A 15,895-nucleotide genomic window follows, 5' to 3' on the forward strand; every position below is an offset into this window, starting at 1 on the left:
CATATGGTCAATGGTCTGGCAAGTGGGGCGTGGCAACAGACTTTTTGAATTGTCAGGACCAGGGAAGGGTTCATATCTGGTGCAGTGGTGAGATGGGTTGGAATACACTGAATATATTGTCTATGGGTGTGTTGCAAGTGGATTCAATCATGGTCAATCAAATGATCACTTTTTATTACAGTGCATTGTCATTTACACAGTGTTATGGAAGAAGAGACATTTCTCCCAAGAGCAAACTGATGTAACATAGCCTGGTTCCAGACGAATCTGCCTTTGCAAAATTGCATGCACTTTAGCCCTCGGCAGATTAGGTCTGGCCCTCCTCCATAGAGAATTTATTTCTCTCCCGCAGAGGTTGTGCGGGACCAATCAGGGCCCAGTATCCAAATGTGGGCGGGCTTATCACCTTATTTGGAGCAATGACGTACAAGGAAGCACTGCTCTGATTCGTTTGTACAAGGAAGCACTGCTCTGATTGGTTTAGGTCTAACCAATAGAGTCCGTTTGGATCTTTTTGTCACCGCCCCTTGGAAAAAAATCTATCGTTGATAGGGACCAGACTAATATCCACGCAGTGTGTCGTGTGATATTGTCTGGCCACGCGAGGCTAGATGTAACATAACATTAGCTTGGGGTCAGTGATGTCTGGCGATGAGCCAATGAGAAACTGTCAGTTTGTGTAACCAATCAGTAAGACTTTTATGAAGGAGAAACCTATATGGATATATGCCTTCATATATTTGCCCAGTTTCACTGGGCAAATCTTTGACCTGGTTGACAACACAATTGCTGGATGCTGCTGATTTGCAAACCACACCCCCGACTGTACCTGTCCTCCCACAACAGTGTACACTGTACACTGTTGTGGGAGGACAGGTGCAGTACACTGTACACTGTACTGTGAATCCCCAAAACACCAAATACAGGCAGTGGGTAAGAACTCAGAGCCACTACAAAATGGGGAATGGTCAATTCATCCGAAGTCAGTGAAACTGTTGACAGTGCTCCTGCTCCAAAATAAAGCCCTTAAACCCACCCTTACTCTATTTTTCTGCACCAGCCTCTCTTCTAACTTTGAATTCTTGCCAACCCATTTCTTCAAAATCCACACTCTCTGTGGTTCCTGTTGTTCAGGCCACCTTTAGAATGTATACACAACTTCATAGACATTTCTGTATCAGACAATTCCACTGTAAATCACCCTTCATAATAAATCCTCTCGTTTCCTCTCTTACAACATGATGGGGTGTTTGATGTCAGTCAATCTGTTGTTGAGAATGATAGAGCCCCAATAGTTCATCGAAGCACACACACACACACACACACACACACACACACACACACACACACACACACACACACACACACACACACACACACACACACACACACACACACACACACACACACACACACACACACACACACACACACACACACGTTTCCACTGAGTAGCCACAGTATGTATTGCCTCACTCATGCCACTATTCTCTGCCTGCTGATCAGACCAGTTTAACTCTAGTCTAGCTCGCTTCAACCTCTTGGACCAGGCGCCATGCAGACTGCCCCCTCAGAACTCTGACCCACGCTCCCCCTTTGACTATGTCTCTGCCTGGTCCCTTTGCCCCCGGTTGCTTCTCCCCCCCAGCCTTTGTTCAATAAAACCTGTAAACCTGTTTAAATAAATAATAATGTGAAAAGGTCTTGTATGTTTTGTATTAAAACTAAAAACATTAGTAGGCTACAAGAGGTGATTTGGGAATCTCATGACCTTAAATGTTTTAGACCTGAAACAATATAAGATACAATGGCTGTTTAGAAAGAAGAAAAAAAAGTACATAAAGATGATTATTATTATTAATTTAATTGTTAACTACTTAAACTCTATGGTTGGTTAAAACTGCAAACATTAGTACAAGAGGTGATTTGGGAAGCTCATGACCTTAATAATAACTTATATTTGTATTTAAATTAAATTAATTAAATTAATTTAATTTAATTTAACATAAGAAAATTATACCATCCTTGTAATAAAATGTTAGAGTTGAAACATCAAGCAATGTAAAATACACATTCACTGTGAAGACTTATTAGATCCATTTAATTTGTGTTCTATTATTTTGAGATCATATTAATATGAAAACACATCAGAGAACATGAAGTAGAATATGTTTGATACTCACCAGGAACTTCATATTCATAATGCATAAAAAGAAAAAGAAAAACACATTTGTTTAGAAAACTGATATTTTATACATAAAGATGACCGAGTGTTTTCTTATAAGTTGTTAAATAACCTGGAATAAGAAATGTAATTATTAAATAAATTAGTATGTGAGTTTGTACATCAGCTATTTTTAATGAAGATATTTGGTATAGAGGGGAAAAGTGATCCAAGTACAGAGTTAACTCAGGTCTGTTTCACTAAGTATAGAGGGTTTCATTGGTTAAGACTCCTTCAGTTTGTATTCGGCTGATGATAAGATGACAGATTATTATTATTATTATTTCCATTGTTTAACTATTTTAACCCTATATGGTTGACCGGGGTCTCTCAGGGCTCTATACTAGTGTCTTTTCTGTTTTATGTGGGGAAAGCTTTCTCTGAAAATAGCTGATCGACAAGCTCACAACGCGTCGCAGTAGGTAGGACACTTTGTGAGCTTGTCTATCAGCTATTTTCTGTGAAAGCCTTCCCCGCAATAAGGATTCTGGGGTTGAAGTGGTTAAATAACCTAGACACAACATAGAATTATTAAATAAATTAATCTGCTATCTCATAATTGTGTATGATAATCTGTCAATAATATGAATCAGTTTGGCTGTTAACTTAAATGACACTATTTTGTACTGCAGTGGTTCTCAACCTGTGGGTCAGGACCCCCAGGGGGTTCCCCATATTATTTTAGGGGGTCCCCAGATGATTAGCTTACTGTGCAACATTGTTTTCTCACTCAACAGTAAACAAACCAACATACAGTATAAGAGTATACAGGGTATCTGCACATTTCTAAAGTGAGAATTTAAGGACTTTTAAGACCTTTTTAATACCTCTAAAATGAAAAGGGAAAAGAGACCATTAAGCTACTGCGTGAAAAGTAATCAACAAACTATTCTATTAAACATAAAGGCCAAATTGTCAAATAATACCAAAGAAAGAGGCAAACATTGTGGAAATAGCCGATCTACATGCTCACAACGCAAGGCATTGTGAGCTTGTAGATCAGCTATTTTCACAATATTTATCTGTGAAACCGAGTCAATTGAAATTGAATGCCTCAACTCCTACAATTCCAAGAGCGTGTCAGGGTGGGGGGTCCCCAGTTTATATATGATTATTTTGGGCGGTCCCCAGTTCAAATATGATTATTTTGGGGGGTCCCCAGTTCAAATATGATTATTTATTTTTTATTTTTTACTGTTGTACAGTATATGGTATGCAGTAAGGTCTGCTATACTGTTTCTGTTCATCTTTAGATAGTGTTTATCTGTAACATTTACAAACAGATCAACTCTTCAACACATTAACACATAGACACAACATGTAGATCAAATATATGAAGTGATTAAATGTCAGCTTAACCACTTGAACCCCAGCATCCCTATTCTGAGGGGAAAGTTTCCCAAAAATAGTCGATCTACAAGCTCACAATGCACCGCATTGCGATGCGTTGTGAGCTTGTAGATCAGCTATTTTTGCCAAAGAGATGAGTGTAGACTGGGAAAAAAGGGCGTATCTAGTACAGTTTACCAAGTATAGAGGGTTTAAAATATCAATAAAGTAATTGTTTTCTACAGTATGTATACTTAAACCTTCCTCTGTTAATATGGTAAAAAGTCTTCTGATTGTGAGTCAGATCATTATTGTTAACGTTTTGATTTTGTCTCTAAAACATGTTTAATATTCAAAATAAGTGAAATATAAAGCTTGGACAGTGAGAGTGGTTACACTTCAACCCAAGGGCGTCAATTGGGTATGGCAAGGTATGGCAGGTGCCATACCTTGGCTCCAATTCTTGTAATAAGAAAATCATGAATAGTAACCTAATGCAGATGTAAGACCATTGTGTTTCTATTGTGTTATAGATATAATGAATAGTTTTCTATGCATTTCAGGGGTTTTGACCCCCCCCAAAAAAAAATCCGCCGCGTGGCTTTGCCATGCGCCCAGGATAGGGGTCCATTATTTTCATCTTTGGGAGTTGGCAACCCTAACCTTGCCATATCTTATCTTTTGCTGAACTGACACCACCTGTTTCTCAGTTTACCAGCAACATGACTGGAGCTGCTCATTGATACTGTATGAGACTGACTGTCAGTCACTGTTAAAGAGTATTACTATGATACAGACCAATAATGCAATAGTTGTTGAAGTCATTTATATTTTACATAAATACTTATGAAAACATTTATTTATTTTGGATTAAAACTGCAAACATTAGTACAAGAAGTGATTTGGGAAGCTCATGACCTTAATAATAACTCTTGGGATTTGACAGAAAAGGTCATATTTGTATTCGTATAAGCAAATGACCATCCTTGTAATAAATTGTTAGGCTTGAAACATCAAGCAATGTAAAATACACAGTCATTCACTGTGAAGACTTATTAGATCCATTCAATTTGTGTTTTATGATTGTGAGAACGTGATATTAATCTGAAAACACATCAGAGAACATGAAGTAGAATATGTTTGATACTCACCCCAAGCTTCATATTCATAATGCATAAAAAGAAAAACATGTGTTTAGAAAACTGATATTTTATACATAAAGATGACCGAGTGTTTTCTTATAAATTGCTAAATAACCTGGAATAAGAATATTAGATATTTGGTATAGAGGGGAAAAGTGCTCCAAGTACAGAGTTAACTCAGGTCTGTTTCACTAAGTATAGAGGGTTTCATTGGTTAAGACTCCTTCAGTTTGTATTCTGCTATGGTGAAAACTTGATGTCAATCTGAAAACATATTGGAGGCCATGAAGTAGAATTGATTTAATACTCACTGTTTGCTAGTTCACGTTCACATTCATCATTCATGAAAAGAGAAAACACATGGTTTGAATGGTTAGAAAACTGATACTTCACAAACATAAAGATTACTAATAATTAGCAAATTGTTAAGGAACCTGAAATATGGAATGCAATAATAGAATGGGTTAAATTAATCGACGATTTAAATTATTTTACAAAGTAATATCTTGCTTCATTAATCATAATGATTCAGCATTCTAATTACAACATTCTAATTTCATTTGTGAAGTGACTAAATGTCAGCTTAGAGATACAATTCTACACTATAGTATATATTAAGAGTGAAACATTTTCATCTGCTATGACAGATTGGTTTTTAGTAAAAAGATCAGTTTCATAGTGAAAAAGAAAGTGTTCAGTACTTGAATCAATCTATTGTCTGATGTCAAGATTATTTGCTATTCAGGTCAACTGTTTCTGCAGTCCATGCCATTTATTATTAACCAGCCTTGTGGACACCAACTTGTCATATTTTTTATGTTTGCACAAAACGTTCACCTCCACACTACTCAGGAATCAAGTTTATCCTCCATAATAATCTTCTGATTCATTCATTTAATCTTCCTCAGTATGCCATCATTTATATCTGGTATTAACATGCATTCTGTATCTGTATATGTTAACCCTTTAAGACCGGGAACGCATCTCTGTCATTTTAACCCTTTAACAGTCTGCTCAACCAATTGGTAGAGCACATTTTAAGTCACTATTTCTCATTGACAACATTGCTGAACTTAACTCAACCTGATTGAGCCCTTTCTACCATTTGGTTGAAGTATGTTATGGCAAAAAAAGGTCCACCAGATGTCACTGTTTCCCAGTCACATGGATTCTCAGGTAGCCACTTTTTAGGAAGTGAAAATCAATTAATCCACTCCTGAAAGGTAAGATTTTTTTTGTTGTCATATTATCATCTCAGAGGTGTTACTGAACCTGATTATGTAGCTTGATACAATAAAAAAAAAATCTAATAATGGTCTAATAATTTTCTGAAAACATGCTCTACCAAACGGGTTGTTTGTCACTTTATGGTAAGTATAGTGAAGCTAAACTAAAGTAATTAAAATGTACTATTTGCTATGGATAAATAGGGCTTTTGCTAATTCAGTGTTGTTAATATAATACATATAATGTTATTTCATTATATTTATGTATTAGTATGATTTTATTCCTATCTAAAAAAACATGCTCAACCAAATGGTTGAATTGTCATTTAATGGTAAAGGTAGTGGTGCTGAAATAAAAAATGGACTATTTTGATGATCTGTGTGATGAAGAAGATGACCAAACAGATGATGCTGATCAACTCTCACAAGCAGAAGAGACTGGGGAACATAATGGGAGACATATTTCTCAGTGAATGCATATAAATCAATGTATATGCATGAAACTTTTACCATTACCATAAAGTGACATCTCAACCGTTTGGTAGAGGCCTATATTTGGAAAACTGTTGGGTCTGTTAAAGAAATTATAATTGATAGTTGTTACTATTGCCCCAAATAAATAAAAAATGCAAAGAAATAATTTTTCCAATGCTTTTTTCTTGGGGTGACCTTTAAAGGGTTAAGATTGTTTTGGCTATTCAAAAATAGCAGATATACAAGCTCATAGTGCGGCACCGAGTGCCGCGCTATGAGCTTGTAGATCTGCTATTTTTGAAAAACGTTGTGCAAATCTTTGAATATGTATTTTTTTTAAGCAAACATTTTTAACTCTGTTACAACTTCTGGGGGTCCCTGGAACAAAATATTTTGAGGTGGGGGTCCACGGCCAAATACATATCATTTTGGGTGGTCCTTGACATGAAAAAGTTGGGGAACCACTGATATTATAGCAAAATACGTTCAAAGATTTGAGATAAACATTTTTGCTTTAAAAACATATATATTCAAAGATTTGCACACATTTTCCAAAAAAAATGCAGATCTACAAGCTCAAAGCGCAGCACTCGGTGCCGTGCTATGAACTTGTATATCTGCTATTTTTGAATAGCCAAAGAAATCTGAAAGTGACACGGATGCGTTCCCGGTCTTAATGGGTTACGGGAGAAAACATGTTAGTGCAATATGTAAACACATAGGATGGATCGTGATGGGTTAAAAATGATGACATAATTATATATACATATCGTTGCTGTCGGGCAGAAACCTTGTATCTCCGTATTTTAACTTTTATGTTTGTTTGTTAGTTCGCAACTGAATGCCTTGCTGCATCATACTACAATGTCACACAATAATTGCAAAAATAGCCGATCTACAAGCTCACAACGAGTCGCACCGTGGCGCGTTGTGAGCTTGCAGATCGGCTATTCTTGCTAGTTTAAAAAATTGTGAAAGTGGTTAAGTTTGGGGTTTTATAAATATTTGATGAAGAGTATTAACAATAGCTTGTGACTAAATAATAACTACATTAGATCCTTTAGAACACAGTCATGTTCCTTTTTTTCCATTTCCTGAAAAGTAACAGTTTTGGACATACACGGTTTCCACCTGACATCTACAATATCACGGTTAATAATAATTAACGATGTGAGTTTGTACATCGGCTTTTTTTTATGAAGATATTTGGTAAAAGGGGAAAAGTGGTCCAAGTACAGAGTTAACTCAGGTCTGTTTCACTAAGTATAGAGGGTTTCATTGCTTAAGACTCCTTCAGTTTGTATTCTGCTATGGTGAAAACTTGATGTCAATCTGAAAACATATTGGAGGCCATGAAGTAGAATTGATTTAATACTCACGTCCCACTAGTTCACGTTCACATTCGTCATTCATGAGAAGAGAAAACACATGGTTGGAATGGTTAGAAAACTGATACTTCACAAACAGAAAGATTACTAATAATTAGCAAATTGTTAAGGAACCTGAAATATGGAATGCAATAATAGAATGGGTTAAATTAATCGACTATCTCAATTATTTTACAAAGTAATATCTTGCTTCATTAATCATAATGATTCAGCATTCTAATTACAACATTCTAATTTCATTTGTGAAGTGACTAAATGTCAGCTTAGAGATACAATTCTACACTATAGTATATATTAAGAGTGAAACATTTTCATCTGCTATGACAGATTGGTTTATAGTAAAATGATCAGTTTCATAGTAAAAAGAAAAAGTGTTTAGTACTTGAATCAATCTATTGTCTGATGTCAAGATTATTTGCTATTTATGTGAACTGTTTCTGCAGTCCATGCCATTTATTATTAACCAGCCTTGTGGACACCAACTTGTCATATTTTTAATGTTTGCACAAAACGTTCACCTCCACACTACTCAGGAATCAAGTTTATCCTCCATAATAATCTTCTGATTCATTCATTTAATCTTCCTCAGTATGACATCATTTATATCTGGTATTAACATGCAATCTGTATCTGTATATGTTAACCCTTTAAGACCGGGAACGCATCTCTGTCATTTTAAGATTTATTTGGCTGAGGTGACCTGGGTTTGAATCTCGGGTAAGACATGAAAGTTACAGAGTGCAGCTTTAATGTATCCTTTAATATGATTGGATGACTTGTCATCAATGCATTCATCATCAGGTGTGAACTGGAGCCAAATCACACTGTGATCATTATGTTTATGATCAAAATGCCTCAAATCTATCAGAAAGTGACTATATGGAAAATTATGAAGACTTAATTACAGTAAACACTTATAGCCATTATATGAAAGCACAGTGTAATTTATACATGGAGAGATAAACATGATTACATAATTATATACATATAGTTGCTGTCGGGCAGAAACCTTGTATCTCCGTATTTTAACTTTTATGTTTGTTTGTTATTTCGTAACTGAATGCCTTACTGTATCATATTACAATGTCACACAAAAATTGCAAAAATAGCGGATCTACTATTTTAACTTTTATGCTTGTTTGTTATTTCGTACCCTGGAATAAGAAATTAAATTATTAAATAAATGAGTCTGTGAGTTTGTAAATCGACTTTTTTTAATGATAGTCTATATCTATTTGGTATAGAGAGGGAAAGTCGTCTAAGTACAGAGTTAACTCAGGTTTGTTTCACTAAGTATAGAGGGTTTAAATGGTTAAGACTCCTTCAATTTGTATCAGGGTTGCATTGCTCATGGGACGGCCTTGGACGTCGTGCAATAACCTAATTGAACAGGAGTACGCGCAGGCACATGCATACATTTAAAACAACTTTAAATTCACACCTCAACAAAGTTAACAAAGGCTGCCGACAGCCGGTTGTCACACCAGCATTAATTAACATAGGATTCACATAGGAATGAGTCTAGATGCATATCAATTGTCCATTGTGTGACCTGTTGTGTAGGTGTTAAGCGACGTGCGCGTTACGTCATTAAAGTAGAGTGCAACCACATACCAAATCAGCAATGCAACACTGGTTTGTATTCTGCTATGGTGAAAACTTGATGTCAATCTGAAAACATATTGGAGGCCATGAAGTAGAATTGATTTAATACTCACATCCGTCTAGTTCACGTTCACATTCATCATTCATGAAAAGAGAAAACACATGGTTGGAATGGTTAGAAAACTGATACTTCACAAACAGAAAGATTACTAATAATTAGCAAATTGTTAAGGAACCTGAAATATGGAATGCAATAATAGAATGGGTTAAATTAATCGACTATCTCAATTATTTGACAAAGTAATAGCTTGCTTCATTAATCATAATGATTCAGCATTCTAATTACAACATTCTAATTTCATTTGTGAAGTGACTAAATGTCAGCTTAGAGATACAATTCTACACTATAGTATATATTAAGAGTGAAACATTTTCACCTGCTATGACAGATTGGTTTATAGTAAAATGATCAGTTTCATAGCAAAAAAAAAAGTGTTCAGTACTTGAATCAATCTATTGTCTGATGTCAAGATTATTTGCTATTCATGTCAACTGTTTCTGCAGTCCATGCCATTTATTATTAACCAGCCTTGTGGACACCAACTTGTCATATTTTTAATGTTTGCACAAAACGTTCACCTCCACACTACTCAGGAATCAAGTTTATCCTCCATAATAATCTTCTGATTCATTCATTTAATCTTCCTCAGTATGCCATCATTTATATCTGGTATTAACATGCATTCTGTATCTGTATATGTTAACCCTTTAAGACCGGGAACGCATGTGGTTCATTTTAAGATTTCTTTGGCTATTCAAAAATAGCAGATATACAAGCTCATGGCACCAAGTGCTGCGCTATGAGCTTGTAGATCTGCTGTTTTTGAAAAATCGTGAACGTTTGTTCAAATCTATGAATATGTATTTTTTTTAAGCGAACATTTTTAAATCTGTTACAACTTCTGGGGGTCCCTGAAACAAAATACTTTGAGATGGGGGTCCACGGCAAAATACATATCATTTGGGTGGTCCTTGACATGAAAAAGGTTGGGAACCACTGATATTATAGCAACATACGTTCAAAGATTTGAGATAAAAATGTGAAAGAAAACGTATATATTCAAAGATTTGCACACATTTTCACTAAAAAAACTAAAAATAATATATATATATATAAAAAGTGCAGATCTACAAGCTCATAGCACGGCACACGGTGCCGCGCTATGAACTTATATCTGCTATTTTTGAACAGCCAAAGAAATCTGAAAGTGACACGGATGCGTTCCCGGTCTTAATGGGTTTAGGGAGAGCACATGTTAGTGCAATATGTAAACACATAGAAACACATGAAAGTTACAGAGTGCAGCTTTAATGTATCCTTTAATATGATTGCATGACTTGTCATCATTTATGGGTCTATGTGCAATGACAAGGATGATTTTTATTTTTATTCCCAGTGACACCTTTTAAATGCTTTTTTATGCTTATTTCATAATATATCTTTTATATTTGTCTTCTCTCAGTTTTAACCAGTGCCCCCCCCCCCTTTTTGTGATGTGTTTTTAACTAACCTTGCCTGTATGAGCTATGGGATATCTGTATTTCCCCTCTGGGATTAATAAAGTATCTATTTATCTATCTATCAATGAAGTCATCAAATCAAATCAGAAAGACTAATAAGCTATCAGAAAGTGACTATATGGAAAATAATGAAGACTTAATTACAGTAAACACTTATAGCCATTATATGAAAGCACAGTGTAATTTATACATGGAGAGATAAACATGATTATATAATTATATATACATATCGTTGCTGTCGGGCAATTGTTGTGTGACATACTACAATGTCACACAACAATTGCACAAATAGCCGATCTACAAGCTCACAACGCGTCACACCGCGACACGTTGTGAGCTTGCAGATCAGCTATTTTTGCTAGTTATCTTTTTTTTAAAGTGGTTAAGTTTGGGGTTTTATAAATATTTGATGAAGAGTAACCTACTAACAATAGCTTGTGACTAAATAATAACTACATTAGATCCTTTAGAAAACAGTCATGTTATTTTTTTCCATTTCCTGAAAAGTAACAGTTTTGGACGTACAAGGTTTCCACCTGACATCTACAATATCACGGTTAATGATAATTAACGATGTGAATTTGTACATCGGCTATTTTTAATGAAGATATTTGGTATAGAGGGGAAAAGTGGTCCAAGTACAGAAATGACTCAGGTCTGTTTCACTAAGTATAGAGGGTTTCATTGGTTAAGACTCTTTCAGTTTGCATTCTGCTATGGTGAAAACTTGATGTCAATCTGAAAACATATTGGAGGCCATGAAGTAGAATTGATTTAATACTCAAGGTAGTCTAGTTCACGTTCACATTCATCATTCATGTAAAGAGAAAACACATGGTTGGAATGGTTAGAAAACTGATACTTCACAAACAGAAAGATTTCTAATAATTAACAAATTGTTAAGGAACCTGAAATATGGACTGCAATAATAGAATGGGTTAAATGAAGCGACTATCTCAATTATTTGACAAAGTAATATCTTGCTACATTAATCATAATGATTCAGCATTCTAATTACAACATTCTAATTTCATTTGTGAAGTGACTAAATGTCAGCTTAGAGATACAATTCTACACTATAGTATATATTAAGAGTGAAACATTTTCATCTGCTATGACAGATTGGTTTATAGTAAAATGATCAGTTTCATAGTAAAAAGAAAGTGTTCATTACTTGAATCAATCTATTGTCTGATGTAAACATTATTTGCTATTCATGTCAACTGTTTCTGCAGTCCATGCCATTAATTATTAACCAGCCTTGTGGGCACCAACTTGTCATATTTTTAATGTTTGCACAAAACGTTCACCTCCACACTACTCAGGAATCAAGTTTATCCTCCATAATAATCTTCTGATTCATTCATTTAATCTTCCTCAGTATGCCATCATTTATATCTGGTATTAACATGCATTCTGTATCTGTATATGTTAAGGGAGAGCACATGTTAGTGCAATATGTAAACACATAGAAACACATGAAAGTTACAGAGTGCAGCTTTAATGTATCCTTTAATATGATTGAATGACTTGTCATCATTTATGGGTCTATGTGCAATGACAAGGATGATTTTTATTTTTATTCCCAGTGACACCTTTTAAATGCTTTTTTATGCTTATTTCATAATATATCTTTTATATTTGTCTGCTCTCAGTTTTAACCAGTGCCCCCCCCCCCTCCCCCCCTTTTTGTGATGTGTTTTTAACTAACCTTGCCTGTATGAGCTATGGGATATCTGAATTTCCCCTCTGGGATTAATAAAGTATCTATTTAACTATCTATCAATGAAGTCATCAAATCAAATCAGAAAGACCAATAAGCTATCAGAAAGTGACTATATGGAAAATAATGAAGACCTAGATTGCAGTAAACACTTATAGCCATTATATGAAAGCACAGTGTAATTTATACATGGAGAGATAAACATGATTATATAATTATATCTACATATCGTTGCTGTCGGGCAGAAACCTTGTATCTCCGTATTTTAACTTTTACGAGTGTTTGTTATTTCGTAACTGAATGCCTTACTGCATCATACTACAATGTCACACAACAATTGCAAAAATCGCCGATCTACAAGCTCACAACGTGTCGCACCGTGACGCGTTGTGAGCTTGTAGATCGGCTATTCTTGCTAGTTTAAAACATTTGGAAAGTGTCTAAGTTTGGGGCTTTAGAAATATTTTATGAAGAGTATGAACAATAGCTTGTGACTAAATAATAACTACATTAGATCCTTTAGAACACAGTCACGTTCTTTTTTCATTTCCTGAAAAGTAACAGTTTTGGACATACAAGGTTTCCACCTGACATCTACAATATCACGGTTAATAATGCACAGTGACAGTAGGTCACTTACATGTATATAATCCCACAGCAATCTCCTCCTCCTGTTCTCCATGTTTGACCTGACAGATGTAAACTCCATCATCTGTCTCTCTGTAGTCTCTCAGTGTCAGAGACACATTGCCTTTCTGCAGCTCCTGGATGTTTAGGGTCAATCTGCCCTCGTAGCCCCTCCCCGCTATCACCTGACCATTCTTATAAAGGTAAATACACTCTGACTCCTTAAACCACCTGATTGTCATGGAAGACGTGCTGGTCTCAGGAGAGAGGTGACAGGGGGGGGTGGCCCCACCTTTAAAACCCCAAGCCCAGCCTTTAGTGACGAGTTTAAAGTCACCTGGAGTGAAGAAAAGACACAGTTAGTGAAGAAAGAATTACTGTTCATTTAAACATAACCATAATTAAGAAGATATGCAGTGATGTAACCAACACTTTACAATGACACCCCCCAACACACACACACACACACACACACACACACACACACACACACACACACACACACACACACACACACACACACACACACACAAGTTCACGTTGTGAGCTTGTAGATCAGCAATGTTTTGCTACCTTTGTGTGACACTGTAGTATGATGAAGTAGGGCATTGATTTATGAAAAAACATAAAAAGTGTAAGTATAGAGATACAAGGTTTGTGACTCAACAGGGAGGATATATTAGTGGACGTTAGGGTGTTCATTTAATCCATTTGCCTAATGAAGACCTACATGGTCAAAACGTTGCCCTTATAATACACTTGTTATGGGAGCTTTAACCCATTAACACCGGGAAAGCATCTGTCATTTTACATTTTAACCACTTTAACCATTATCTATACTTTGACTATTCAAAAATAGCAGGCACTCGGTGCCGCGCTATGAGCTTGTAGATCTGCTATTTTTTTGAAAAATCATGCACATTTGTGCAAATCTTTGAATATACATATTTTTAAAGTGAACATTTGTAACTCAAATCTTTGCTTCTGATGATTCTACAAATGTTTTCTAAATCCAATTGTGTTTTGTTGAAAAAGCGTATGTTGCTCTAATCAGTGGTTCTCAAACCTTTTTATGTCAAGGACATAAATGACATGTATTTGGCCACAGACCCCCATCTCAAAATATGTTCTTCCAGGGACCCCCCATGGAAGCAAAGATTTGAGTAAAAATGTTCGCTTTAAAACAAAAAATACATTCAAAGATTTGCAACAATTTTCACGATGTCTCAAAAATAGCAGATCTACAAGTTCATAGCGCGGCTAGCGCTCGGTGCCGCACTGTGAGCTTGTATATCTGCTATTTTTGAATAGCGAAAGAAATCTAAAAATGACACTTATTTTCCGGTCTTAAAGGGTTAATCCACTGACCAAAAACAGCGTGCTCACGTGAACCCCTTGCCCTGAATTAAAAAAATAAAAGATTTAGTAATGTAAAGTTAAGCAAAGGTCTGGCTTGTCTGTCTGTGAATGATAATGTTTATGTATTATTGCTTGACGTGTGAACCACATATCTCCCTCCTCCTCATATCAGTATATGATGGTTCATCAGGAAAAAAAACAATAAACTGTGTTGTGACCTACCTTGACCTCTGGCCGCTGCCATGTCTCCTGTATAGAAGAGAAATAACCAAATTACCACACCTAACATTCATCACATTTATCTGTACATAGTTTGTGATTTGTGAGCTGCAATCTTCTTCATGAGAATGGAGATTACTTTCTTTGCATTTAGTCACAAGCAGTGGTGTAAAGTAACTAAGTACATTTACTCAAGTACTGTATTTAAGTAAAATGTTTAGGTATATTTGAGTATTTCAAATTTCCAGTACTTTTACTTCTACTCCTTAAAACATCTCAGGGGCAAATATTGTACTTTTACTCCACTACAATTACTTGAAAGCTTTCGTTACTAGTTACTTTGCAGATTTAGATTATTATCACAAAACATACATTACCCACTTCAGCCCTATATATATATTTTGGCCATTAGAAAATAGCCGATCTACAAGCTCACAATGCGTCACGATGCGACGCATTGTGAGCTTGTAGATCTGCCATCTTCAAAAGATTTTCGTACATTTTGAACTTGTAAAATGGGACATTATGCACAATGAGTACTTTTACTTTTGGTATTTTAAGTATATTTTGATGCCAATACTTTTGTACTTTTACTCAAGTAAAGTTTGATAACCAGACTTTATACTTGTAACAGAGTATTTCTACACTGCAGTATTGACACTTTTACTTAAGTAAAAAATGCGAGTACTTTGTCCACCATTTGGTCACAAGTAACCAACAGTTTGTACCGACTGTTGTTTCCTGCTCACAAACCCTGAAACTACAGTGGATCTGCTGACAGATTTCTTCATCATTAAAGTTTGAAAAATGTTAAGAGAATCTCTTACCTTTCACTGCTTGGCATACGCTTTAGACTTGAAAAACTAATTCATACAAATCCTCACACATTACTGACTCCTATACAACTAACCAGCGTGAACACAAGTGAGAGTATTAATGTTAGATATTATTTGATATTATCCCTAGTTAATCATTAACTTCCAAGTAGTCAAGTCATA

At 35.5% G+C, this 15,895-nt stretch overlaps 2 protein-coding genes across 2 annotated transcripts in view; both read right to left on the reverse strand.

The window, feature by feature from the left end:
• Nucleotides 1-15,895, reverse strand: part of LOC308095449 (peroxisomal ATPase PEX1-like) — a gene marked incomplete at its 5' end in the record, with an annotated part of 166,187 nt that overhangs the window by 42,850 nt on the left and 107,442 nt on the right. The gene's annotated exons all lie outside the window — the stretch shown is intronic.
• The window catches only part of LOC308095446 (uncharacterized protein), a gene marked incomplete at its 5' end in the record, with an annotated part of 43,461 nt that overhangs the window by 8,067 nt on the left and 19,499 nt on the right, over nt 1-15,895 (reverse strand). The window contains 3 exons of the mRNA XM_080442505.1: nt 13,444-13,656; nt 14,901-14,927; nt 15,789-15,802. Coding sequence (XP_080298631.1) covers nt 13,444-13,656; nt 14,901-14,927; nt 15,789-15,802 — 254 coding nt within the window. The remainder of the gene's footprint in view (nt 1-13,443; nt 13,657-14,900; nt 14,928-15,788; nt 15,803-15,895) is intronic.

This window comes from Gymnoscopelus braueri, assembly GCF_963280865.1.
Source record: "Gymnoscopelus braueri genome assembly, chromosome: 11".
In the NCBI taxonomy this organism is placed as follows: domain Eukaryota; kingdom Metazoa; phylum Chordata; class Actinopteri; order Myctophiformes; family Myctophidae; genus Gymnoscopelus; species Gymnoscopelus braueri.